The 27,381-nt window shown below is 45.4% G+C and overlaps 1 protein-coding gene across 2 annotated transcripts in view; it reads right to left on the bottom strand.

The window, feature by feature from the left end:
- rerea (arginine-glutamic acid dipeptide (RE) repeats a) overlaps nt 1-27,381 on the bottom strand; it is a 100,995-nt gene that overhangs the window by 40,695 nt on the left and 32,919 nt on the right. For both annotated transcript variants that reach the window (XM_086107382.1, XM_086107374.1), the window contains exons 4-5: nt 2,031-2,136; nt 621-717 (exon numbers count right to left, since the gene is read on the bottom strand). In XM_086107382.1, coding sequence (XP_085963508.1) covers nt 621-717; nt 2,031-2,136 — 203 coding nt within the window. The remainder of the gene's footprint in view (nt 1-620; nt 718-2,030; nt 2,137-27,381) is intronic.

Genomic DNA, 27,381 nt, shown 5'->3' on the forward strand with positions numbered 1-27,381 from the left:
TGCTACCGTATGCTACAAGCTAACGTGTTTTAGCGTGCGCGCATGCATGCCGTATGTTTAAGCTGGCGTATGTTTTACCACTTTAAAATTGCGCCCAATAATACAGTGTGTTTTGTCTATGTGTAAAATACAGAAATAGCACCCATTAATGAGACTGCGCCCAACCATACGGTGCGTCGAATGGTCGTGAAAATACGGTAATTGGATCGTGTAGCTACGCGAAGGTCCACCATGTGCTCATTAATGGCCAACGTTTGGCAAAATGTCCATCCTGACAACAAGATCACATATTTAGCAGTTTGCATGTGCATCGTCTGCTTGCAGTTCATTTCCAAGGCGTGCGGGAATTTGGCCAATATGCATTTCAAACAATGGTAAATCTCATGTTTTCACCTTGGAGTGATACTGAGTCAGGTTATTTCATGCGGTCATTTTGCAATCCCAGAACAGATTATGGTTTATCTTGGGAGTTCAATCGTACGTTGTAGTCATGTTCAGTGCAAAACAATATCCGCAGTTTGTTTGGAATTGCAGTTGCAGCACTTTAACATTTTTTGAGAGATAGCATTGAGAATGTGAGTGTGGCAATCATATTAAGATACGGGAGCGTTTGCGCATACCTGAGAGCAGCAGCATGATACGTGTCCACATAGTCAGAGATGAAGAGCTCTCGACTCCTGACCACCGGGTCTGTGATAACCAGCTCACGGCCGGAGTCTAGGAAAAAGAAATGAATGGAGCGCGTTATCTGCTAAGCATGGAGTGACAAAAATGTCATGTATTTAACTCATAAAATCAGGACAGTCGCTCTCTATATGGTGAGTCATAAATACATTTGGAGAGGTCAATAATATGCCCCATAAATGAGCAAAGCCAATAAAATGTGTTCCCCTGAGGGGAGGACATCATGTCCAGTCTTCGACTCAAATGACCCTTGGAGAAGGGGGAGGGGGGGGGGACATATCAGCAGCGCATAGAATTGAAATGGCACTTTGATGAACGATCCGAGTTGTTGTGACATGCCGGGACCACTGTAGTACGACCTTGCGACATTAATCCTAATAATCCAGAGTCCCCGTTGCAAGGACGCACTGCGGACGGCATAGCACCACGCTGACACTTCTATCCTATGGTGGACAAATCAAAAATATGCCGCGCTCGGTTGCTAAAACGGATGGCGTGAACTAAAAGCTTTGCCTCTGACCCTGTTTTGTTGTAACTGTTTGTTGATGCATTTGACCTCGGGTTCCAGGCCCTGGCACAGTGTATATTTTTAGAGGCATTTGCATTCTGGGAGGTAAACTGAGAGCAGCTCAGTCATCAGGGCGCCACTAACAGGATTTGTCAACAGGTGAGCAGCTTGTGAAAAGGTGTACACATTAGCTCCTTTAAATTAAAAAAAAAAAAGTAAAGCGAGTTTAAAGAAGCACCTGAAAGATAATGTCTACAAGTAATATAAAATATATTAGAATAGCTGATGTCTATAAATTGTGGGGGTAAAAAAAAAAAAAGAGGCGATACCAACATGTCCACAGGTATTATTATTAAAAAAAAAAAAAAAGGAGAAAAAGATCTGAAAAAATGTGATTGTTTTGTTTTACAGCTCATGTTTGGAGATGAAATGGTCTGTTTTTGTGTGCCTCAGTTGGTCCACCCGTGTCCCCCTTTTGTTGAGGACGTTGAGAACAGGGATCATGTTTAACTCCTGGTGAAGTCGATCATGGGGAGAGTAACGGGTGCTGTTGAGAGTGTGTATGCTCAAGGGCCGCGTGGCGCTGCAGGTTATTAACACTTGACAGCACTGCTGTGTGCACTGAGGGAGCGTTACCAGGGGAACAGTGGAGCACCACTGATTTCGCTCCTCTGCCCAGGACACTAGGCCATGCTTTCCATTTGAAATGCAACCCTCAGCTCCTTCCTGTAGCCCTCACACATCTGGAGGACAGAGGTGCGCGTGCGCACACACGTGTGTGTGTGTATTTGTGTGTGTGAAGGAAAGATACGTGTTGTGTAACAATACAAAGGCTCACCGTTCTCATTGTTGCGATCCTGCACCAGGTGCTGGTAGACAGAGTCGGGCACTTCTGATTGGCGGTAGTACCATTTCACATTCATCAGCAGATGGTCCCGTTTACTCTGCAACACAGAGAGACGACGTTGAGTTTGATCACACCGTCGCAAACTAGCCCCTTGTCAACAGTGATGCTTTTTGTAGAGTCGGAAAGGCTGATGCCGGCGTGGCATGAAGGGCGGCTGAAATCAATTCCAAAGGGGTTGCAAGTCATTTCAACCTTGATGGGATGTGGGAAGTTATTGTCATAACCGAGTGAGGTTCGTTTTATCCCCAATGAACCAGGTTGTGATTTGATTGAGCTATTTTGACCTCATTTTGCAGATAATCGCTGCATGGATGCTCAACAGACGGCCATCTACTGGTCTTGTTATAAAGTGCATTTCAGGGAAGGCTTGTAATTTCTTAGATGGCCAGCAGGTGGAGGCACAGCAGTGAGAAGACATCCTCACATCCATGGCCAGTCAAAGAAAAAAGGGAAGGGTGGGGAGAAATTTAGGCGAGGCATGAAAAGGATAAAATACTGTTTTCATTTCATGTTATCATTTTTTTTTGGTGCGTTCCCATAAACTCAACTGAGCGTCACTGTCGTTTCATGGAACATTTACAGACACTGCTGGGCTATGACACTATCTTGTGTGTATGAACCACCACTATCGGGACCGGAGAAAAGAAGGAAATAAGTGAAATGTACGTCCCCTTTCTGTCTTATCCTATCTGTATGGGGGGGGGGGGGGGGACATGAGGTCAGAGTTAAGATATTTCGAGTACATTGTTCAGTTATTTCACTGGGGAGGAGGCTGAGCTGAGCAAATCACTCTCGAGCCCACCTCTGCTTTTCCCATTCTCCTCCAAGTCCCTCCTTCCCTGTTTAATCGTTCTCATTCCAGTGCTCCGCTCCATTTTCTTCTCCTTCAACCTTGAGCACGGTTGGAGGAAGTGAGCGCGGACGTGTTAAACGGCAGCTGGTATGCACTCAGTCAGCTGCATTGACTCCTCTGGGTGACGGTCAGTATTCACACATAACCACACACTTGGAGTCGACAGAGAGCTACACTAATGGACTGAGACAGAACCTCAGCAGAGCGTGAAGAAATCAGTGCAGTGACGTCATGCCCCCCCCCCCCCACCCCGCCTGTCAAGTTTGCCCCACACGCCCGATCTCCTCAGTGTCTATCGACTTTATAGGCATGATTGCCTTTAAGACATTGGCACGGGCACAGTGAAACAAATAGTTTTCCAGTGCTGATACGTAATTAAGACTTCAACAAGAGTGTGCTGCCGGAACGTTTCATTCTATGCTTGAAAAAAAAAAAAAAGATGTAGCCTGTGCATAGGTAAATAGAAAGGTGCACTTTGACGACAAAAAAAAAAAACCACTTCTTTGAAAATTGCATTGCAAAGAGAAGACTAAAATGTTTCTTTTGCGACAGAGTGTCCAAAATAGATGCTGCTCTATAGAGCATATTGCTGTTTGGAAGCTCAAAGTGGCGTTAAGCCCTCTTGCGCAGAAGTGGGGGGGGGGGGGGGGGTGGAGGAGAGGAAGACAGAGTGCCACATATGGAGTAGATGTGGGGGAAAGGCATAGCTTTCAATTATGACATCGCTATAAAAATGTGCGCCGATAAAAATGTGCAAAGTAAAACAAAGGGGGTGTTGAACAGCGAAGAGTCGAAATAAAAATAGTGCTTGGAATGAACTGGATTTTGACTACATCCATCATTGAAAACAAACAAAATAACAAAACCACAGTGCTGAACTGCAATGGAGAGCTTTTGCTCGCTGACTGCGCGGCAAATCAAAGCCCCGTAGAACGACGGCCATCTCGGTTCGTCCCGCCAGAGGCTAAACATGGCCCTGCCCTGCCTCCTCCTGAGCCCTCAACCCTGGGAATGCTGCTCACAAGCAGATGGGCTAAAAGGCAAAGCCAGTGCTGAGAGGCAGAAATGAAAAAAAAGGTAAAGAAAGAAGAGTGGGGTTGGATTATGGTAGGGGCTGATGGGGGCGGGGGGGGGGGGACGTTCTCGTTTCGGCAGACTTATAAATACAAGTGTCCCCGTGCTTTGCCAAAAGTCTCAAGGGGACAAGGCTAGCCCTTCATTGAGTGTGGAGATATAAATCTGAGAGTCATGCTTTGGGGCTTGAGCACAATGGCGGTGAATAACGCCCCCCCCCCCCCCCCCACACCCCCCACCCCCCACCGTCTCACTGGCTCAGCTTGGCCTGTGGCATTCTTGGCCACACTCAGAAACCCAGAAAAAAGAAGGGGAGGGCCGCAACAGTTACACTGGAAATACTTTTGAAATATCCCTCTAAAGCAAGTATGTTGATCTTTATGAATAAAGAAACTAATGGCGGCTCTTTCATCTGGACTCCAAAAGTAAGCAAAAGAACATTATGCGAGTTAGTTAATTCTCCTTCTCGCTGGCTTCGGGCGCCCGGCCCCTTGAATCCATCATGGGTGAGCGGTTCTCTTTGTGTGGCTGCATGTGTGTGCAGTCACCTCTACAGCTGGGGCCGCCGTGAACGCACATCACAATGAAAAGCGAAGGCGGGAGAAAGAACATAAATGTGTGTTCATTTGTGGGAGTAAATTGTGTAGAAAAAAACGAGGGGGGGGGGGGTGTCCGCGAATGAAGGATTAATTCCATCTTTCCATTCAGACGGGCCGCGATTAAGACAGACCTTTTCAATGCAAAGCGAGCGCGTACGGCTTCATACCCATCCGTGTTGGGTCTTCATCTCACATCTGTTCACGGCGGCTTTTACGATAAAGTTATTGCTGAGCAAGCAAACGACAACAACTGAGGGAACATTGTGACAACCGGTGAGCTGCAAACCTCATGCCCCTCCGTTCCCGCCGCACACTGTAACGCAAGAGCTTTGCTTTTAAACTAAACCAGACCCTCTTGCTCCCACACGCCAGGCCCCCAGTGCACCTCATTAACAGGAAACCTCTGTTTATTTTCTCTGCTTTTCAAACACTCTCTTCTTCCTCTACTAACTCTGTTAGTGCCCCCCCCCCCCCCTCCATCCCCCTGGTGACATCAGCAAGTGGGATCTATGACTTCCTTCAGGAGCTGGCAGCCAGCGGTAAGGAAGGAAAGACGGATCTGCAACACATGCAGACAAACGGACAGCAGTCGCTCGGTGCTAGCAAGGAATGTCGAACAGTTCGGCTTGGCTAGCAGGCGCTGCTGTGCTAACAGCTTAGTTAGCCGGCACCCCCCCCCCCCAACCCCCCGAGGGCAGGGGTGGGCCGGAGCATAGTCAATCAGTGCTGGTAGCAGTGTGACATTGACAGGCAGAGGCTCAAAATGGCACAGAGGACAAGCTCTTGGAGGCGGGTACATGGGGAGTGTGTTTCACCTCCCCAGCCGCAAGGGGGGAGCGAGCACAACCAAAGAACAAAAGGCTGATTGTGGCATTTGGAGGCAGAGATGAAATCGGGGAGGACTAATCTTCCACTCTAACATGATAAGATTAGTGAGGGGGGGGGGGAGGCAGGAAGAGCTGGTTGGGAGGATCACACATGCACGTGCAACAACACACATATGCAAGACAAATATGATGGGAGCTCGTTGGAAAGGATTTCCACCTCTTAAGCCGCTGCCTTCGTTTTTCATCTTGCTCTCCACTATTTACTCCCTCTTTTTGTAAGGTGGAGAGATGTGCCAAGCACACCGACACTCAGTAAACGCTTCCATCTGGACGACACACACTCCCAAACACGTATTTTACTGTGTGTCTGTGTGAACATAAACTGGTGAGGTAGACGGGATCTGCTGTGCTCATGTAATCTTCAACATCACGATGACTGACAAAGAGAGGGAGGGAGTTAGCAAGAAATGCCAGCTTGCAGTGAGCAAGCACACGTACTCACACACACACACACACACACGCACGCACGCACGCACACAAATAACAGGCTTTCAGGATAAGCATCACTTTTCTTCTCCCAACCTTGCAGTAGACTAAGGCAGGCTGAAACTGTGTGTCAGAGGTAAAAGACAGCACCTCTAAATCAGGCTGTCAGAGGCGGCGGCGGCAGAATTCCACTCTGCACACTCTTACCCCACCCCCTCACTCTGTATGGGCTTCACAGCATGCACTCGGCCACTGGGACGAAGGAAGGACAACCAGGCCCTCAAGCGTTCTTGTCTTCAGTACATTTAATAAACACTAAACAAACACTGATTACAATGTTTGGGAAGGGTAACTGTGCACAGTCTGCTTTGCCTGTCCAGCAAAGAGAGCAAATACAGTCCATATGTGTGGGAAGGAAAGATGATGATGATGATGAGCAGGAGGAGGAGGAGGAGGAATGGGAGCGTGCGTGTGTGTGTGTGTGTGTGTGTTGGGGGGGGGGGTCCTCAAGTCCCAGCTGTGGTGGCGGTTCTGGCGGAACCTTTGCTCCGAATCTACACAGGGGCGCCTCTCCCTCCGCATCCCTTTGGCTTGACCCGTTTGAATATCGAATGGGTGAGCTCTGCTTTGAACACACCGGGCCCATCTGTCAGCACAGCTCCATATTAGATGAATGCTTCAAAGTGGCAAATTTGCTCTCCCTTCTGGTGCGTGCGTGCGTGCGTGCGTGCGTGTGTGTGTGTGCATGCACATCATTCAATGCCAGTGGCCATGTCTGCCTAACACTCAAAAACTAATTTGAAGGAGCAGGAAGGAACATCTGTTTTACACACATCCAGAGGCCGATGTATACTCAAACCTTTAAGTATAAACTGAATGAAAATTGCTGAAGTGCATTCTCTTTTTTTTTTCTTCATAGTATATCGTATCATAACAATCCCTCGAAGCCATGCTGCCTCAAGGCCGAGGGCAGCAAACAAATGAAATCACATGCTAATCTGATCGGAAACATAATCCTCCTTTCCGCCAAATGGTATTGTTTAGTTCAGTTTGGTACGCCACGGTGGGCCTTGATGAGTTTTGCGCTTGGAGCTTTAGAAAATGCTGCGATCTACCGGGGATGCCACATCCTGCATATTTTGACTTGGCAAAGTTATTCTGTTTAGCATTTGGCGTTGCCGCATAAGATGTGTGTGAACACTTGACTCTATCTACACATGATTCCAGGTTTCTAAAAATAGATCCTTGCAAAGAAGAGCACAGCAGGGGTAAAGCGCTGCTCTCAGCAGCAAACAAGAATACATATACTATGAACTATATTATACTATAACAATACTATGAAAACAAGAGAGGGAAAACAATTTATGAGAACCGTCAAGTGAAGAAAAAAAATAAAACAGCAATAAAGTGTCATGCACAGTGGGATTTTCACGTTCCTATACCCGTAGTTAGAGTTTTGATAATGAGCACATTTGTTGTGAACAGTGCAAGAGATCCGTTCGAGCGTCACATGTGAAACATTGGAACTCCAACATTAGTCTGAATACTGTCGGCACTAGTACAGGCCAAAAAAAGGGGCCTTTCTGGGCAGGTCCACTCAATTTTAAGTGTTCCAAAAAGCCCCGGAGGGAAAGACTATATCCATGGCAGAAATAATAAGAAAACGCCTGATGTTGACCATACGATCCTGCCCCCACTGAGCACTGGTGGTGAGAACGGACAGAGCACACTAACCTTGAGTCCAACATAAATATTTGTCTTTGACTCCAACAAAAAAAACAACAAAACCCCCCCCACAATGTTATTCGACGCAGAGGGAGGCAGGATAAAAAAACAACAACAACAAAACAATCACTCATAATGATGATTATCTTCAGAAGAGCGAGACAAAGTACCGAGGAGTGATTTAGTCGACACACAAAAAGAACAAGGCTATTGACTAGAATGCAGATCCAAGTGAGACTTCAAACGTGGGCTGTGTGAGGACAGATGGAGGCAGTTAGGGGAGCTCATATCTGCTGTTCAGATCATAATACTGACTTTATTTCTCAAGCCCTAACGCTCAGCTAGACAGAGTTACAGCCTGCCAGAAAACATTGTCATTTCTGCCTACAGCCTTTCATTTAGAAGCTTCAAAGCCAGCTCGCTTTGATACCTGCCTTTCTCTGTGCTCGTGTGTGTGTGTGTGTGTGTGCAGCCTGGGATCTTTAATTTGGACCAGAGACTTGCTTGGTCTCAAGGCAATAACTATGAGTCAGAAAGGAAACCCCTCCCCCGCGTCTCCCCCCCACATATATATATATTTATATATATAATACACACACACACACACACACACACACACACACACTCACAGTGAAACTCCTCTACAACGAAATCATATTTGCAGCAAGAATTTTTTCACAACAGGGGGGTTTCACTGTAGCAAATATATATATATATATATATATATATTAGAAAATAGCGACGTGCTGACATTTTAGATACAAGATGCAACACGTTACTGTTATGTTGTGCCAAGTGCCTCAACCTGTTTTGCTTTGGAAGGCGGTTTCCTGAAATCCATTGTTTTAGTTTTCCCTAATTACCATAATAGCATAGCTTGAAAAGCTAATGAGACATCTCACTTGTACTGGACTGTCTGGACAAATGAGGAGGGGGAGGACAGAGCGTCACGTCAGGAGGATATGAATATCAGGCTTTGTGTAGATGTGTGTGGACATAATGGACACTCGCCCAGATGACTAATCCAAAACCTCGGGTGTGTGTATGTGTGCGTATATGCGCGCGCATGTGCGCGTTTCGCCTCCTGGGCAGAGCACGGCAGAGAAGGAGTTGTGGGTTGACTGTGTGCAGTAATGGAAGACAGGAAATGAGAAAGCTTGCTGAAGCCTGCACTAATTGACACCGCCCTTAACCGATTGAGCGCACGCACACGCACACAAGCATGAACCTTGAACGCTATAAACACACACTGTGCGCTGATGTTTCACTCTAAAGTTGCTTGCCGCATTCACAAAAGTGTCAATTGCAGATGATTCGGACAATACTGAGGCGGACGGGGGAGCAAGAGCATTGCAAAGACCGCACAAATATTGTAAGCAACTTGATGGCAGGGTCATAATCGATGTAAATAAATGTGTTTTAATGTCCGGAGTTGTGATGGGCATTTGTCTAAACGTCCTTTATTCATTCACTGCCAGTCGTTTTCCAAGTCGAGTTGCCCAATTAGACCGCAGTTTTACAGCATTTTGACTGATCTTTCAAGAAAAGAAACACAGAGCCTCTCTTCTGTTCCCTCCTCTCACCAGTTTCGACCTCCCGTCTGTCTTGAGTAATAAGCAGTCGAACAGGGGTCTGTTTCACCCCCACCCTCCAAAAACATTGGTTTCTGACCCAAAAGCTGAGAAAACTAGCTGGATTTTGGAAACGATCACCAATTAGTGAGTTTTTTTTTTTAAACAACAACCGTTCACCAAGCCGATCAGAAAATCAAGCAACATTTAAACAATTTGTCTATGTGTGTAATCAGTAGGGGGGGGTATGACCAGATGGCCCATAAAAAGCCACAAAGACAATGCATTGGGGAAAATATACTGTATATAATGTATATATATATCCATCCATCCATTTTCCGAACCGCTTGATCCTCACTAGGGTCGCGGGGGGTGCTGGAGCCTATCCCAGCCGTCTTCGGGCAGTAGGCGGGGGACACCCTGAATCAGTTGCCAGCCAATCGCAGGGCACACAGAGACGAACAACCATCCACGCCCACACTCACGCCTAGGGACAATTTAGAGCTTCCAATCAACCTGCCACGCATGTTTTTGGAATGTGGGAGGAAACCGGAGCACCCGGAGAAAACCCACGCAGGCCCGGGGAGAACATGCAAACTCCACACAGGGAGGCCGGAGCTGGAATCGAACCCGGTACCTCTGCACTGTGAAGCCGACGTGCTAACCACTGGACTACCGGGCCGCCCTGTATATATATATTTCACCCAAAAACTCAAACGCTAATAAACATTCAATACGCGGGGAAAAAAATTATGCGTATATCTACAGTATATGCACAGAAATCTCATTATGAACGATAGCAGCATAGAACGTCCTTGGAGTGAACAAGGTTATGTTTGCTGTAATATCTTATTTTGCAGATCCGATCAATGCTGTGATTGATTGATTGATGACATTCTCGCCGATCACAGTCAGTGTCACTTCTATCATGAGGCAAATTTGCAGATGAGCTTGAACTGTCCTCTTCATTATGCTGCAATGAAGCCCTTTGGTAGTAGTGGATTTTTAATCTCCCCCCCCCCCCAACCCCCCACTGCCAACACACACACACAGCTCCACACTATCAGCATCCGCTGGCAAGCCTCAGCAATTGTTGCTCTTGTAAGCGTTACTCTTACACTTCTCTCTTCACATGCATCTGCGTTTTTGGTAAAAATTTCATCATCCAAGCCTCCCAAAGAACTACGCAAATGACTGATAGGAATATTCAGCATGTGGGCGGACTCCGATCGTTTCATTGTACCACTGTGAAGTGGTCGGCAATTTCAATGGTCGGATCTAATGAGACTATCGGTGAATTTATTGGCAGCATGAAGCTCATTAGTATAAATTGTTAAACACACCGCATCACATTTAAAGCCGCAGGGTAGAAAGCATGAGGGAAAAAAAAGGTGTGGTTTATAGTCACACACACACTCATGTATGATATTCCAGTTGGACAAATTCTTCAAATGTGCTGAACTCCTGTTTCCATGCTCGTGTTGTATTAGGCAGAACAAACCTGCCCAGAGGAGTTGAGTCATAGCAAAGGTCTGTGTGGATGTAGCTCAACCTCTTCTTGCTCACGTTGCCTGCCTCAATTCCTCCGAGACGCAATGAATCAACATTCAGTTCCACATCAATTATGGCCGTCGCAAATTTTGTGCACCTCCTCCAATCTGCGTGCACACGGAGCTAATATGAATTTGTCATTCATTTAATACGTAGCACTGCGGCAGTCATTTCCGCGTGCATGCTCAGAGACAAACATCCAAATATGTTTGTGTAGGAGCTCACACGCCCAGGAGAGTGGTGACACATGGCTGGGGGTTGATGAAGTGAGAGTGAAGGCATGCAAAAAACACATTTTTTAAAAATCTGATCTTCAAGCCGAAACCGGTCCAACGGCACGGCACGTGGCTTAGAACGGCTCAAGCAGTCGCAATTGTATTGTTTAATCCAGCATCTGTAGATATCCATCGCTCTGCCTCCCTCCCCGGATGGGGGATCTGAAGGTGACCTTGCCTATCAGTCAGTCTCTGGCGATGACACCGGTCCTTATCACTGATACGGCATGTACACCGCTAAGCACTGAGGAGTAGGTGGCTCATCATGCACACTCGCTTTGTACAATATGCAAATAGTTGCATGCAAATGACCAATCTGCATGCAATGATAACATCAGCACAGATGCAAATTCGGTAAATATGTGCATGTGTTTGTACTGCAAGTTACGTCCCTACAGCTGTGGCATACAAAATCAAACAGCTACTTAGGGCAAATGAATAACTGACGGGGAGCGTGAAAACAACTCGCGCACCCCCCCACCCACCCCCCCATACACACATAGACAAAGCATTGAGCAGCCTCCTGCCGTGCTGCAACAAGAGATTTATTGTCGACGACCCAGCTGCAATAACAAGGCATGGCCAGTGCTCAAAGGATGTGAAACACATGATTCTCAGTCTAGACTGACAAACAACAGTTGCCTTCTTGTCACATCATTATGGGCGCAACGTTAAAAAATACACCGAGTGACCAGAGCAGCCGCTAAAAAAATGATCTCATTTACTGTTTATTTTGTATTCCAAGAGTCACATGCGAGGAGGAATGAGAACTGTAATATATCCGTGCCTTTTGGACTCCTTGTGGATAATTGTGACTTCAAAATGGAAGACATTTCAAATGGATACTGATGATAAAGGCAATGGCAATGTATTTTTTCAAACCTTGAATGTATGAGTGATTCTCAACCGGTAGCCCAAAAATCGCTATGCATACATGTAGTCATAAAATGCATTTGCATATTTCAGCCATATCCAACGTACGACTTGTCTTTTATTTTGGGAAAAAAATCCCAAAATACATAAATAAATTTTAGTTGTTAAATTTTAGGCTTGAAATTTTGTCCACCATTTCTGATTTAAAAATAAATAAATAAATAGTTTGGTGTGCCCAATTGAGATTTCATGGAAACGTTATGAGATCAGTTTCATACAGGACTCAATATAAGAAAAGAAGAAATAAAAAGAGGAGGTGTGCACTTGAGGAAAAGATATACAGCATACCTTGAGAGAACAACGAATAACATATTTCTGTCAAAAAAACGGGAGATGAAGAGGCTAAGCAACACACAGACAACACAGCAAGTGTGTGTAAATCAAAAGGCATATTTGGAACACTCGCACGCAGTGACGATGACTGCATTTGTTTGTTTTTTCGGGTCGGGGAGGCAAAGCATTTTACTGTCAATGGTGGAATTACTCGCTTCAGCTCACTCTATCGGGTTAAAGAGAGGACGGCTAAAGGGGGTTAAACAAAAGAGAAGCAAAGAAAAGACGAGAGAGGTCAGAGCTGTCCCCGTGATGGTGTTTTCTTTCTGTCTATGCCTTCAACGACGTCAGTGCTGTGTGTTGTATAAGTGGCCAGGTCAGTGTAATTAGCTGTGAAAGCTCGCTCGAGGCGAGGAAACAGAAGACAAACAAGAGTACTAAACACATTGAGGCCATTACTACGAGGAAAACCCCCCAAAAATAAAAACAATTTAAAAAAAAACAGCATCACGCCACACACAAGTGGATGATGCATGCGCTTTGGGGGGGGGACTTCCAAACCGCCGCAAAGGAAGCGTCGGTTTATAGCACTGAGCTGTTCTCCATCACATCCTGCCTCCCAGCTTTGAAAGGAGACACGGGTCACTGTATCAGGCAGACAGGATAGTCCTGTAAAGCAACCACTAAAAACTGAACACGAGCCGGATGAAGCAAGAGCTGCGAGCTATGTCGTGTATGTGAACTTCGATGCCCCCCCACACAGACTCTCCTTGGCTGCTGGCCGATAAGGTGACTTGACGTTGCGTGTTTGTAATAGTTTGGCTGTGAAGAGAAATTTGACTAAACAGTCTACGGAATCCATCAGGGCGGGGCGAGCGGCAGCTCCCTGAACAGTGGGTATCATTGCCTTGGCAGCCCATACATTACCGCTGTCCATCCACGCCCCCCCCCCCCCCGTGGCAGGGCGCGACCAATGGCGAAGCGGCAGCCCAAACAAACAAATCCTCGGATCCTCCCACGGCGTTGGAATGGAGGAGAATGCTCAAAATGTGCCGCTTCAGCTGGTGATTGACACAAAGCCTCTTGTTTATACCGGCGCCACAGAGATTTGCATACATTTACCATATCCCCCCCCCACCCCACCCCACTTCCCCTTTCTGGTGTCCTCATGCGTACCCCCCCCCCCCCCCGCCATCCCTGCATGAAGTGGATATTACCCCACCCTGCTGCTCTGATATTGATCAGCCTCCTCCCTCAAACTCCTCCCTCCCTCTCTTCATAACCCACTGCATTGATTCCACCTCTCCCTCTGAGGCCGCCAGCGTGGAGTGATTACACACACAGCTCACGCGCACGCACGCCCACACACAAACGCTGGTGTCTCAAGCACACGTATACGCGCGCACACACAAACGAGAATCTATGGTAGCGCATGTGGAGCTGTGCTTTACTCTGGAGGCTATGAAGCTATGTGGCTGTTGCGACAGTCTCTGTGAAAACACCGATTCTTTTCATTCGAGGTAAACGGTGAGTGAAAGCTGAGCATTACGTATTACCGTAGCAAATACGGCCAGGGTAGCCTGTTAGCATAGCACATTGACATGCTGGCAGAGAGCCATATGGGGTTTTTGAGGGTTTTTTTTGGGGGGGGGGGTGAAGATGGTGCTAAAGATGGCTGTGGTGGGACTTGACAGGTGGGCTTCAGACACCTTGTGATTCTGTACAGAGCCACGCTGAGCAGATACACGCTTCCTTATATGGGTCTGCAGTGCTGCACTCACCAAGCAGCTCAAACCAAGCATCCTGGTCCTCTCCAGTCAAGGTAGCAAGCGAGCGAATGCCACGGGGCATGACGGCAACAGATAGACAAAGGATTGTAACAGCCCGTGTAAACTGGGCAGCACTGAAAGAGATTTGACACGCTTCGATGACCTAATCTGTGCCAGAAGCCTATTGCATAGCTAAATAAACGACTTACCAGAAATGAGGGGGTGGGGTTGGTAAAATAAAGGGCGGGGAAAAATCCTCTGTTTGGCATTCATTCCGCAATATGGACCACCATTTTTGCTAAGGACGTTTAATTAATGTTTTCATGACGCTGGTGGACATTCAATCACGCTCAGAATGTCCCAGTATGAAATCACATTTTTTCTCCCCCCTCCTCATGGCATACCGTCTCTAAAATGACGACACGCATAGCAAACAAGCTGTCGGATATGCAGTTTTAGCTGATGAACTTAGAATTGCGGTGTAGGCAAGATTGTCTTTTTCGAGCTTCCCCCCACAGAGCAAAGACTGTACAGTAACACGCAATATATAATCTACACGCTGACCCCCGTTTGGCATTTAGATGGCATTTTAGCGGAGCGGCAAACAGTTTGCTCCTAATTATGGTCGGTTGCCGCTGTATCCTGACAGACATTCACAACGCAAGCAGGACTATTATTTCCATCCTCTTCAGGGTAACCCACACCTCTGCCGTTAGATTTAATGTGAAGGTGGGCCGGGGGTAAGTGCTTGAGATAACGAAAGTCCAAGCAAAGCGGGGCCGAGCAAAGTCGATGTGAATCAATGGCGTTCGGCAATGTTTTCCTCCAGTACCTTTCGCTGTTCAATTAGCACTTTTATTGCGCGCCATGTAACTTCTTAGAGCAGCTCAAAGCGATTACTTTAATGGTCTTATCTGACAATAAAAACAATCCGTCTTTAATTCAGCTGGAGTGCATGAAACTAAGGATGTTACAAAAGAAAACTGAAAATAACCATCGCTAGCAGCACATTTGAAATATACAACTACTACTTCATGAACTGAATCATACCACAGAGAAAAGGTCAACTTCAATCGAGTCAGAAATCTGTTCGCAGTCATCTGCAGGCACGACTAAGTTGCACGACAAACAGATGAGCTGAGCTTTTCAAAGAAGCACATATTTCCGGTGCGGAGGGGGGGGGGGGGGGGGGTGACAGAACACCCCCCCTATGCAAAATGCACAACTGGATCGCATCAATCACGTTGCCTATTCCTTTAAAAAAATAATAATAATAAATCACATGATATAATAAGCAGCTCAAGTCAATCAGTATGAGCTGAAATCGGGGCTTTTAAACCCTGCATGCTGAGACACCACCAGTAAATGGTCCACTCCACTCACAATGCCTTGAAGCAAAAGATTCATCACAGGGTCCGGACAGCAGAGGAGACGGATAAAAGGGGGATCTCGGGGGAAGCCATGTGGAATAAGGTCAAGAATGCCATAAGGTATGGAAAGTGCCAACGATGAGAAACCCACAAAGCGGTATTCAGCCCCGAATGGATGGAGCTGTGGGTGCACTGGAAATGGTAGCTAAAGCCAACTCTGAATTCGGAGTCAATCGCCGTGCTGGTTTTTTTCAAAATCCATCATTGCGGCGATTTCGGACATTGTATTCATGTGCCCCCGATACAAATGTGAAGACAGATGTCACTGAATCAAAACAAAAAGAATTGACAGCTGTTTAAAAAAAGGGGACTTAGTGTTGTCATGATAATTTCATCAAGAATATTTAACAATCAATTTTTTTTTTTTTTTACCTCCCTCTGCTCTGTACACAAGCGTTAACGGGCTGCTGGAACAAAGGCATCCCTGTTTCACAAACACGCTGCCAAGCTGTTAAGTACATTTTTATAATGAGCGTGGCAGGAGCAGAAATGAGTGCAGTACAGAGACGGGGACGCTAGCAAAGTTGCAGCTCTTTGATTCCACCAAATGTATTCTCTAGTTCAAAGAGTATTTTGCGGCTACTTCACAGCAACAATCAATTGATATTTGTGTCAAATTTCACCGGAGACTGCCGTGTTTAGTCCACAATAAGACATACATAAGAATAATAATAAAATAAAAACAAAAAAATTATAGTTTTGGATTGATGGTTGATGGTAATCATGACACACACCAAGCTTTGTCATAGCTTGTCACTGGGTTGGTACCATCAAATGGGTAAGGGACTCTCTCAAGGCATATATGCTTAATGCACAATATCGAATTTAGAATCATTCAAGGAAATATGAATCTTAAATCAAAACGTTTGATGATCCATTCTGGATGCCACACCAAGGACTCGACTTGTGCGCGCATCAACAGATGAACTCTTTTCCTTTGGCTTTCGAGTGTAAATTTGACTACAAATTGACGACATTGACTACAAATTGACCCCCCCCCCATCTCGCATTGACAGCAATTTTTTGGTATTATAAATATTGATGTTTGTTTTTTGTCATACAGTATTTCATAATCTTCAAACGTGTTTACACAAATAGGAAAACCGACTGTAAAATGACCTGTACAGCTAATAAGGATTTTATAATGGCAACCATTTAACCAATAATTGCCATTATTTAATAATGGCAATTAATTAGTAAGTCAAAAAGGCACGTGTTTGACTGGATCGATTTCTATACCCATGATAACATACAACCTTCATAGCTTGGGAACATACGTTTGGGCTTTTGTTTTGTTTTTTTGTTTTTTAACTTGTAAACGCTTTAGAGGACAATAATGTGGTACATATGAATCCCTTTTACCTTGAGTGAGCGACTCCTTACGAAGCCCTATGACAAACCTGTGAGACTAAAACTGCACACCTATACACAGATTCAAAAGGTGCACATGTGGTGATGTGATACTCGATGAATCTCATCCACAGGCAGTGAGTGACGGATGGGCAAACACAACGGAGACCGAATCCCAATCAATAAATAAAGAAATAGACCCGTCACAACACACTGTGCGAGGAAGTAGAACGCCCTAAGCTGAGAACATACCATTCTTTGTATCCAAGAAAATACCATTCTATATTTGAAGAAACAAGTGACAAATATGGAGGGCGCAGTCTTTGAAATGCCGCCAAACGTTGCCAGCGTCTGTTGGGGCTCTTACTGCGTTTTATGTACTAAAAAGCCACATTTGAGCGTCAAGCTTCAGGACTCGGCACTCCCGTTTTATTGGTTCTTGGGCAGCCGCAGCAAATAAATCCTTATGACATATCAGATAAAAATATAAAAATTAAAAAAACGCTCTTTGGTTTTGCAAAAGTGTTGCTTGAATACACTGTTGTGGACGCTTTGCGAGACATGAAAAATAGACTTTTAAGCAGACTGGTATTCCTTTCATGATCAAGGAAACGCTGTGAGTCAGCTGCTTTAGATCAACGAGCATTCAGAGGTGGTGAGGACACCAAATCGCTGCGAGTCGAGCCGGAGCGCATGAACAGAATGTCAAGACTGTGCTGCGGAGGAGCCGCCGGAGATGGCAGCCTCTGGCGGTTCGGCTGCTGTTTCGCCGAGGCAAGCGGCTTCGCAGGTTACCGAGTGTGGACATTCCGCAGACTTCGCAGCGATCTCCGAAAATTTCCTCTGATCCAGTCTACTCTTCTCTTTGCCATTTCCTTCCTTCCTTTTTCTCTTTCTGCTCGAGTAAATGTACACCATGTGTTCTTCAATGGGGGTTGAGAGAAAAGTGGAGGGAGGGGGTGGGGGTGGGCTAAGGCCCTGTGTTGAGTGTGTGAATACGATACCACGGTAAATCTTTGTTTCCACGGCAATACCCGCCTTTTCCCCTGTTGTATCTCAGTCTTTTTTTTTTTTTTATTGGCATGACACACACTGGGCAAGCTGCAAATTACCCCGAGTTGAGAAGAGAACCCACAGAAGAGAAGGAGGAGGAAGAAACAGGGTGAGAATGCAAAGGAGACAAGGAGTGGAATGGAAAAATGTGAAGTGGGTGAAGACAAGGACGCGGTGTAAAATTAACTGGCTGTTTTTAGAGCAGAGGCCAATCCAATTAAAGCTTGACCAATCCACGCAAATGTGTTTAGTGTCTGGTTACTACGCACGGCTCTCGGAGGCCAAGCAAGGGTAAGAGATCATCCAAAGACGCGGCTACAATTGGAAAAAGAAGGAATGAGTATTAAAAAAAAAGACGGAAAGAAACAGTTACTTCATTGCAGCCATAGCCTCCTGACTACCTGACTACCTTATTTTGAAATTCGCCAATCTATGTTGAAGTAATTGGACTACTCCAAAAGAATTTTTTGAAATCCTACTAAATTTTTTAAACAGGCTCAAATCCACTTAAAACATCTCAAACAACACTTTAACATGTTCATAAGAGTCTTATAATTAAAATGCCAACAGCATTTCAAGACAAAATGTGTTTGATCAAAATGTTTGACTTTTCCTCTTCCCATAAAAAGTGCTTGCACTGATGGAAGCCATTTTCTTACTTTTTCTAACCCCTACAAATTTGGTATCATTGGAAAGCACTGAATGTCCTCTTTAGAGTAACAAAAGGAGTTAATGCGATCGGATGCACTGGGCGGGAGATATTTATGTTCACAAATGTCCTCTACAGAGGACAAATTTGAACTACTGGTAGTCAGGAGGATATTAGGAATTTACCCAAGGAGTTGCCAACACGTCGGCATGTCTGATTAATTAGCCTCCCCCGGTGGTGGCGGAAGATATGACAGAATATGAAGAATGATTTGGGATCTTGAGAGTTGCCGTGTTCTCCCCACAAAGAACATCCAGATTGAATGCTTCACCAAGTCACATTAACGCCTCTGATGTGGCAAGAAACCGTGTCAAGTGTTCACGCCCCCGTAAGGATCTTGATCGACGTAAAACTTTAGCGCTGGACAAATGTGCATTTGAGATGATGAGGTTGAAGAAAACAAGGTGCAAGAGTGAGCATGAACCTTTGTGAATGAATAACTTGGTGGTTCTTGATTCAGCTTGAAAAAAAAAAAAATGCTGTCCCCTGGCCTCAAACCAACCAAACCCCCACTGCTCGGAGACAGCACCCCACCCATGGAAAAGACAATCACTACGCTAATACTCTGCAAATAATACGACTGGGTGAGCAACTTGTTTCCATAGCAGCGCTTAAATAAAACAAACTGAGGACAGTCAAGGTAAAAAAATAAAATAAAATTCTGTGTAATAAGAAGAACGGGGTTTGTTTTCAGGCTCAAAAGGGGCGCTAAAAAGAGCCTTTTCCAAATGCGGTTGAGTCGCATCACCTCAACATTGCCATTTTGTATTGCTTTATTTATTCATCATGGTGCTCCGGTGAACAATCAATGGAACTCTACTCCCCATCAGAGACAGCGCCCCGGAGCCGAGCTAAGAGATGCAGTTTGCAAGCGGCTTCGCTGGATCTGGAAAATGCACCGAGCGTGCAAGCTGACACCCGCCTTGTCCGTCGAGTAGCATGTGTTTGCTTTGGCACATGTTGCCGAGAAACATCGCCTCCGCTAAATGACCCGGTGTTATTACAAGAGCAGCATTAATGGCTTCATCTCAATGAAAAATCAAGAGGAAAAGAAAGGGGGATTGGGAGAGCAAGCAGAACTGGTGCCTGTGCTTACCTCACAGAGGGGGGATTAATCACAAGTGACATAATGGAGAAAGTCTCCGTCGTGGAAAAACATGTTTTACTCACGGGGTCTGGGCACATAATATAGAAAGAATAGAATGGGGGGGGGGGGGGGGGGATACTTGACGTGTTAACCTGCTGTAGCCTAATCACAGGTAATGACTACGATCATTTTTGTACGGTTCTCCATTTGAAGGTAAGTGACAACGAAGGGCTATTGAGTGGTCGGTAGCTGTTGCTGTATGCTTCTATTGCTTTAAGCAGGGATGGCAATGGCTAGTGATGAAAAAAAAAGCGGAAAGGGGCGTGGCCTGGACGGGGCGACCAATCACAACAAGTAAGACATCATACACGTCCAATCGCAGGGCTGTTTACAATCGGAAGATGGAAAGACTGATCGGGAGAGCTTGTGAAAACTCGACAATAAGGTACCTGGCCCCTCCCCCCCCTAAAATTTTCTTAACAGATTTAGACGATTCACAAAAATGATCAATTTAAGAAATAAAACGGCGGATTTCCGCGTATCTGCGGAAAATTGCCATCCCTGTTTAAGGCTGCCGCCGCTACTCAATGGGAGAACGTTAACGGCAGAATGCTTCAATCAAAATGCTCGCAGCAGACTCAGCTGGCTGGCCATGTCTACATAGGCAAGATGCCCTTGTCACAGCTGCTTCCTCTCAGAGAGAGCAGATACAAGCAGACACTTGAAGACAGCTCCATAGACACACACACACACACACACACACAAAATTGAGAAAGGCAAGAAACTCCAAACGTTCACGCCTGTGAAATGTAGCCGCTCGGTTACAGCAGCCGAGTGGACCAGGGAATTAAAAGAAAGAGCTCGGCGATTCGCTCTCGCTCGCTCATGCGTGCACGCGCGCACGCGTACAAGATTGCACCTAATGACTGCAGTGCCCCTTTCTCCAGAGAAGGCGGCGGCCGCTGTTCCACTTGATAAATATTAACAAGAAGTACGACTGATGGCGGTGCTCACTGATCCATAATTGCATTTCAAAAATGTTCAATGGGCGAGGGTGGGTGATAAAAAAAAAAACAGGGAACGCAGCCCTCAGGAGTGACAAGTGATGCCTGTCGAGTGAATCGCTTACCATCGCATGAATAGAAGAGACTATTTGGTGCAAGAAATTCAAAGATTGTACATCATAGTGAGACATTTTTTGCCTTTCCTGGACTTACTGGGCACACATCACAGAGTACGTCATGCAAGGATAACGCTCCATGGAGGTTGGATCGGGTCGATAACGTGACTGCGTTCTCCAAAACCACATTGAGTCACACATCGAGGTCGCAGTATCCAACCTACCGTATTTTCACGACTATAAGGCGCCATTAAAAGTCTAAAATTTTCTCCAAAATGGACAGGACGCCTTATGATGCGGAGCGTCTTGTCTATGCGCTGAGTTCCAAAATCTGACTGACAGCCGACACGCTGTTTATATAGAGAAAAGGCGGAAGTGACTGTGGACAGGCATGCGGCAAAGAAGTCGGCCAATCAGTGAAGGGTGGGCGTGTATATATACATATATGGAGAGAAAGAGAGAGAAAAGGCAGACGTGAGTGACAGGCATGCGGGGAAGCAGTCCGCCAATCAGTGAAGGGTGGGCGTGTAAGTGGACGCTAAAGGGACGCGACAAGCAGGTACCAACACCTGTATAGAGTGTGGCTATGTGCATTATTGCAAAACAACTTCGGTTTTGGTTTCTAAGAACCCCCGAAAATAAATTCTACAAAGAGACACGCCTACGAAGCTCAGTTCAAACTCCAAGCCATCGGTTATGCTTTTGGCATGCGTGCCCATCTCACAGCAGCGGTGAAAAACCAAGTCAAGCAAATGAACTCTGAGCTTGCCGTTATTCCCGGGGGCTTGACTAAAGAACTCCAACCGATGGACATCGGCATCAACCGGGCGTTCAAAGTAAAGTTGCGAGCGGCATGGGAACAATGAATGATCGATGGCAAACACAACTTGTGTGAGAGGCAGCGCCGGGCGAGTTACGCCACAATTTGCGAATGGATTGTGGCTGCTTGGACGAACGTGTCTGCTTGCACTGTTGTTCGAGTTTTTGGCAAAGCCGGCATCATTTCTGTGGAGCCACATGGCAATGAGAGTGACTGACAACGAGAGGGAACACGGCGTTTTTGATGGATTACCGGTACTTGCACAATTGTTCAATTCTGATGCAGAGGATGAGGACTTTGATGGATTTCTGGGTGATGATTGATCGAAAAACGTGAGTACATTGTACGATGGCTAAATAAAATACAACGGAACTCCGTTTTGCTTCGTTGCCTTTTTAAAAACGTGTTTTTAGCTTGTATCTGTATGTCTTGGCATGCTACCGTATGCTACAAGCTAACGTGTTTTTAGCGTGCGCGCATGCATGCCGTATGTTTAAGCTGGCGTATGTTTTACCACTTTAAAATTGCGCCCAATAATACAGTGCGTTTTGTCTATGTGTAAAATACAGAAATAGCACCCATTAATGAGACTGCGCCCAACCATACGGTGCGTCGAATGGTCGTGAAAATACGGTAATTAACTCGAGGACATCCTTGCATAGCTAATTAACAGCACCGCAAAAAAAAAAGAGAAAAAAAAGGACAATCACATATTTGCGTTTTCATCAAACATGAAGAAGGTAAAGATGTAAGAAACAGCACTCAGCATACTTTTTAGTGAGATGTGCATCATATGTGTGCAGAGGAAGTGTGCTGCTGTTGCTATGCCGAACAAAACAAACCGCAACCACATGGCTGTCACAATTCTACTCGGAAACTTGAATGAACATCAGTGTATCGGATTAAGTGTTGTTCTGTTGTCCAACGTGAGGAGTGGCACTGCAGGCATAAGAAGAGCCACAAGAGGCTGGAATTTTTCACTGGGATTGGATTGGATTGGATCCAACTTTATTGTCAAATGTGGGATGAGATGCGGATGGCAAGACTATGTTAAAAATGGACGTCTTTTCGACATACACGTTTCCGTTTTTCACCCTTAGAATGTTCACATTTCAAAAAGTCCCGATCTCACGTAATTCATTTACCATTTGCCGATTTTGCTTATGACGAGCACCTTTACAACGTAAACGTGATGATAACAACTCGATTTTCCCCACAAAATATGCAAAAAGGCCGACAACAAATCGTGGGAAGTTAACTGCCGCCGCGACCTTGCTTATGAACAAAACGTGCAGCGCGGCATCGCCCTCTGTTGCTCAGCAACGCTACTGATGGACTCGTACATTGTACTTGCTGAGGCACGGCGCGGTCCTGTGGGAGAATTATTTTTATTTTATTTTTTACAGAGTTCTCCAAAACAAATTCATGATATTGAAAATGAAAGCCAAAATAATTCTCCCAAAAATATATCAAGGAGAGTTTTGGAGTGAAAAATGGGCCATTCCAGCTGGATGCCATCGACTGCTATGGTGTCTGGACATGATTAGGCAAGTCATGCTACCTATATTCGAAAGCATTGATCTACTTTTCAATCAACCAACCTCCTGCGATCAGCCAGTTATCGCATACGCACACACTTAGGCATGCGCTGATGAGCAATAGCCATAATGGCCCTTAAGATGAACAAAACGGAAACATAAAGTAGACACAAAGGTTTGTGAGTTTGTGAAAAGCAAATCACGGATTACTTTAGTAGAGACCTGACGCGGAGGCATGTGACGCAGTTTTGCAGCGTGTGAACGATTGTAGCTCACGTGTACCGTTTTAAAATGCTTCTCCCGGCACTCCAGATTCCCTTTCTTTGCAGGTGCCCTCGGTGAATTGTACATGAAACAAACTCTAAATGAGAATAATAATAACAATAATAACAATAGCAACTTGCGGTGATGCCGGTCACGGGCCACCATAGGTGAAAGGTGACCTGCTATTTATTTACATTTTATTTTTTAAATACTAACGAGAGACTGATAGGATGCTATGCGTACAGTGTGCACTCACACAAAAATATATCATATTAATAACAAGCACACACACAAATGTTTTGGGTTGGGGTCCCCCGCCCCCCACCTCGACACCCCTTGCGATCGACTTGGGGCCCAGTCCATGAGCTACCGGTCGATTGCGATCGACGTATTGGGCACCCCTGTTCTAAAGTGTATTTGCCTGATTTCATCCTGCATATGCCCGCACCCCGTAAGAAGACAAGAAGTGAACAATATGCCACCGTATTTGCCATCTGAGCATTGTTTCAATCAGACATTCTTCTCCCTCAATCTCAATTGTCTCTCCTCGGTCTCCATTTTTCTCTCAGTCTCATCTGTCTGCTCCTTTGCTTCGACCCCCCCCCCCCCGCCCCCCGCCTATCACCCACCCACCCACCCATCGCCTTCCTCACTCCTCTTTATCTACCATCGCTCACCTACCTCTTTCCCAGCCAACGTTCTAGTCATTGTGTCCACGTCCTCAACACTCATTGACCCCCACCCACGGCACCTCCTCTGCTTGAATCTAACCCCATTTGCTGTTATTTGCTGTCAGCTGCGTTCAATCCATGCTGCCCTCCCCCCCCATTGTTCCTTCCCCACATCCTTGTACCCCGCCCTCACTTGCTCATGAAGCGATTGTGGCGGTTCTGCCTCCAGGAACAGGGCAAGTATGCCGATGCATACACCCACACACAGCCTCTTTTCCCCTCTTTAATTACACAACCTGTTCAATACAGGATTTGTTACCAGCAGTCCAAATTTCACCATCACCAGGTGGGGGGTCTTTGTGTGTGTGTGTGTTGATAGATACAACACCATATTTTGTACATTTCAAAGTGTTTCTTGGGAAAATACACCGGTGGGAGTGTGTTTCGACAGGCTTCCAGTCGTGTTACTTGAGGGTATTAACGTGTATTATTGTTCTTGATGAGATATTAAATGTGTCCGTCGTCTATCACGGGGTCGTTATTAATCATTGGCAATCTAAAAGGGGGAAATGTTTGCTTCTTGTATTCTCTCATTGGATATTTTAAATAGCACTTTTGGCCTTTGTGAATGGAGATCATAGCCGACATCACGTTGTTCTTTAATCAGCAAGCTAAATGAGACTTGAATCAACAGGGCCTCAGCTGGTTGCAGCCAAGTTGCGCACTCCTCTTTGTCTCAACTGCTTCAAGATGCGGTTTAATCAATCCCACACAATCAACGCTATTTGAATTATAAATGAATCCATTATGAAGACCGTCCCTTAGTTTAATATACAACAGGGCTGCAACTAATGATTTCCACGCTTTTATTCTAAAATATCATTTTTTCAAATGGACAGAGCAGAAAATTCACAAATTAATTCTGATTCAAGTTATTGGTTTTGTCCATAACATGTTGGAAAATAGGCAAAAATGATGATTCTTTTTCAAAGATAAAAACAAAACAAAAAAATGTTTATATTGATCACAAGGAATCAGTCACCGTTCATGAAGGACTACAGGATTTATTATTGAGAAGCTGAAATACTGATGATTTGGACAAAATGTCATCAAAAACGGTATCTTATCAAAAATAAAGATCCATTAATTTGATAATTGATTAGGTGTCAATTAATTGTTGCACCTCTACTATTCAGAAATAATTACCACGGTGCTCCAATTACTTACTTCTAATAATTCTAATTGAACTCTGGTGAATAATGTTTGAAATGTCTTCCAACACGTGGCTGCTCTTTTCTTGGCAGATGTTTTAGCATGGGGAGAGTAAAATGAGGTCTATACGGCTTGATCAATGAGTCAGAGAGGTTGTTGTCGACACTGCGGTGGCAGCTGGTGACTGAACAAAGAAGGGAAGACGATTGCCCTATGTTGCAGGACTTGTTCTTGCATATGCCACTGTTGACAGCCCTGCTCCGCTTTGTGTTTAAGCGCATGAGTAACATAGAATGACACGCCTGTGAATCATCTCAAACTCGAAAATATCCTCTGAGTGAAAGACAGAAAAAGAAAGGGAACGGGCTCCAATCCACATGGACGAGACAACAAACGAGAGCGTGATGGCCGCATTCGGGTATTTATACACACTAATTAGATTCACAAGTCATTAGCTAAAAGACACAAGTGAGACGGTTCCAGTCTTGGATGGAGAGATGCGGAAAGGCATGGCGGGGGGGGGGGGGGGGGCAAAGGATATTGATATGGTTGTTTGGTTGGAGAGGGGGAGGGGAGGCAATGAAATTTCCTTCCTCTCTAATGCGCCTTCACAGCCCAGTCTTGCACAGGAAGGGTGCAAGGGATGTCGATCAATAGTTACCCCTGCTTGAAAAGAAGTGGAGACAAGGGACAGATGCAGGGAAGAATGCGATGGGAAATAAATTGTGTTGCTGTCTAATGAGAGCTCACCTCCAAGTGGGCTTGTGTGGCCTGCTGTTTTCAGTATGTGGTGGCAAAAGCAGGAAGCAAGAACATTTTAAGAGCAACAACAGAACAGCTTAAGAGCTTCCTGTGGGCCCCCCCAAGGGAAAATTGTGTGAATCATTTTCATGTTCGTGAGGGTATTTCAGTTTTGCGATGCAAGAATTTACAATAACTACCCAAGTTATCTAATATTGTTCCCGGAAAAAAAATATATATTTGGCAACGTAAACAGGTTGCAAGCCAGGGGAAAACCAGTGGGGCTTGTTGTTGTAGCCGAGAACGACAAGATACGTCCGCACAAACAAATACATGCAGGCAGATGGCTGTTCGTTAATTACAGGTGGACATTGGGGGAGGGGGGGCGAGGCGGGTGGCAGGGCATGAGACGCAGATGTAGAGCAAGTGAAAGCGAGGAGAGTGAGAGAAAAGGTCACCTGGAGGAGACGCGGGGGGGGGGTTTCTCCTTTGTAGAGACTCATTTCTGTCTAGTCCAGGTCTCCTCTGAGGCTCTTGGTCAAGGTGGAGTGTGTGTGTGTGTGTGTGTGTGTGTGTGTGTGTGTGTGTGTGTGTGTGTGTGTGTGTGTGTGTGTGTGTGTGTGTGTGTACAATCTAGAATCCGATTAAAGGCCTGCTGTTGAGCGGCCAAATTGCCCTATTGTAAGGCCTGCTCATTTAAAATAAAAAAATATATATACGCATGAAACTGACCTTCATAGTAGAAGCGGGTGATATATACGAAAACGTACATACGAAAACCGTTATTAGTCTCGCAATGGAGAAATTCCCAATAGAGCTGATCGTCAATGTTCATATCACAATGCGCAATTTTTCATTATCGAGTATTAATATTGTATCAAAAGAAAACAAGAACGGGTACATTCATTGGCTGCAAAGTAGGAGGAAGTGATCTAAGTTCTCATTGGGTAATTTTAGAATTCAGTCATGTGACACAGTGGCTGAGCTGAAGACAGCATTACTTCAACTTGAGGAAATGTAAGAATGGAGGAGTCGCCCAGCAGGTTGGAAATGATTCGGGCGTTGACAAGACTGACGTTGGTCAAAATAACATTTCAAGATGTGCCAAAACGATCGCGTAAAGAGCAAGTCACCCACAAATCCACCGCTAACCAAACGAAGGATTATGAGAGAAACGTCACCAACGCGACTACTGCTAGAGACAAAATAAATAATGCTAAGCAACACACACATGAAACCCTCGACAAATTAAGCAAACACGCACTCTAGCAATCACAAAGCAAGTAAACGGCAGTGCGACATAACGTTGCCATCTCGTCTATTACGCTCGCATACATTACTTTACGTGAGC

This window comes from Hippocampus guttulatus, chromosome 1, assembly GCF_054856545.1.
Source record: "Hippocampus guttulatus isolate MCC_2025c chromosome 1, RoL_Hgut_1.0, whole genome shotgun sequence".
Lineage (NCBI taxonomy): Eukaryota > Metazoa > Chordata > Actinopteri > Syngnathiformes > Syngnathidae > Hippocampus > Hippocampus guttulatus.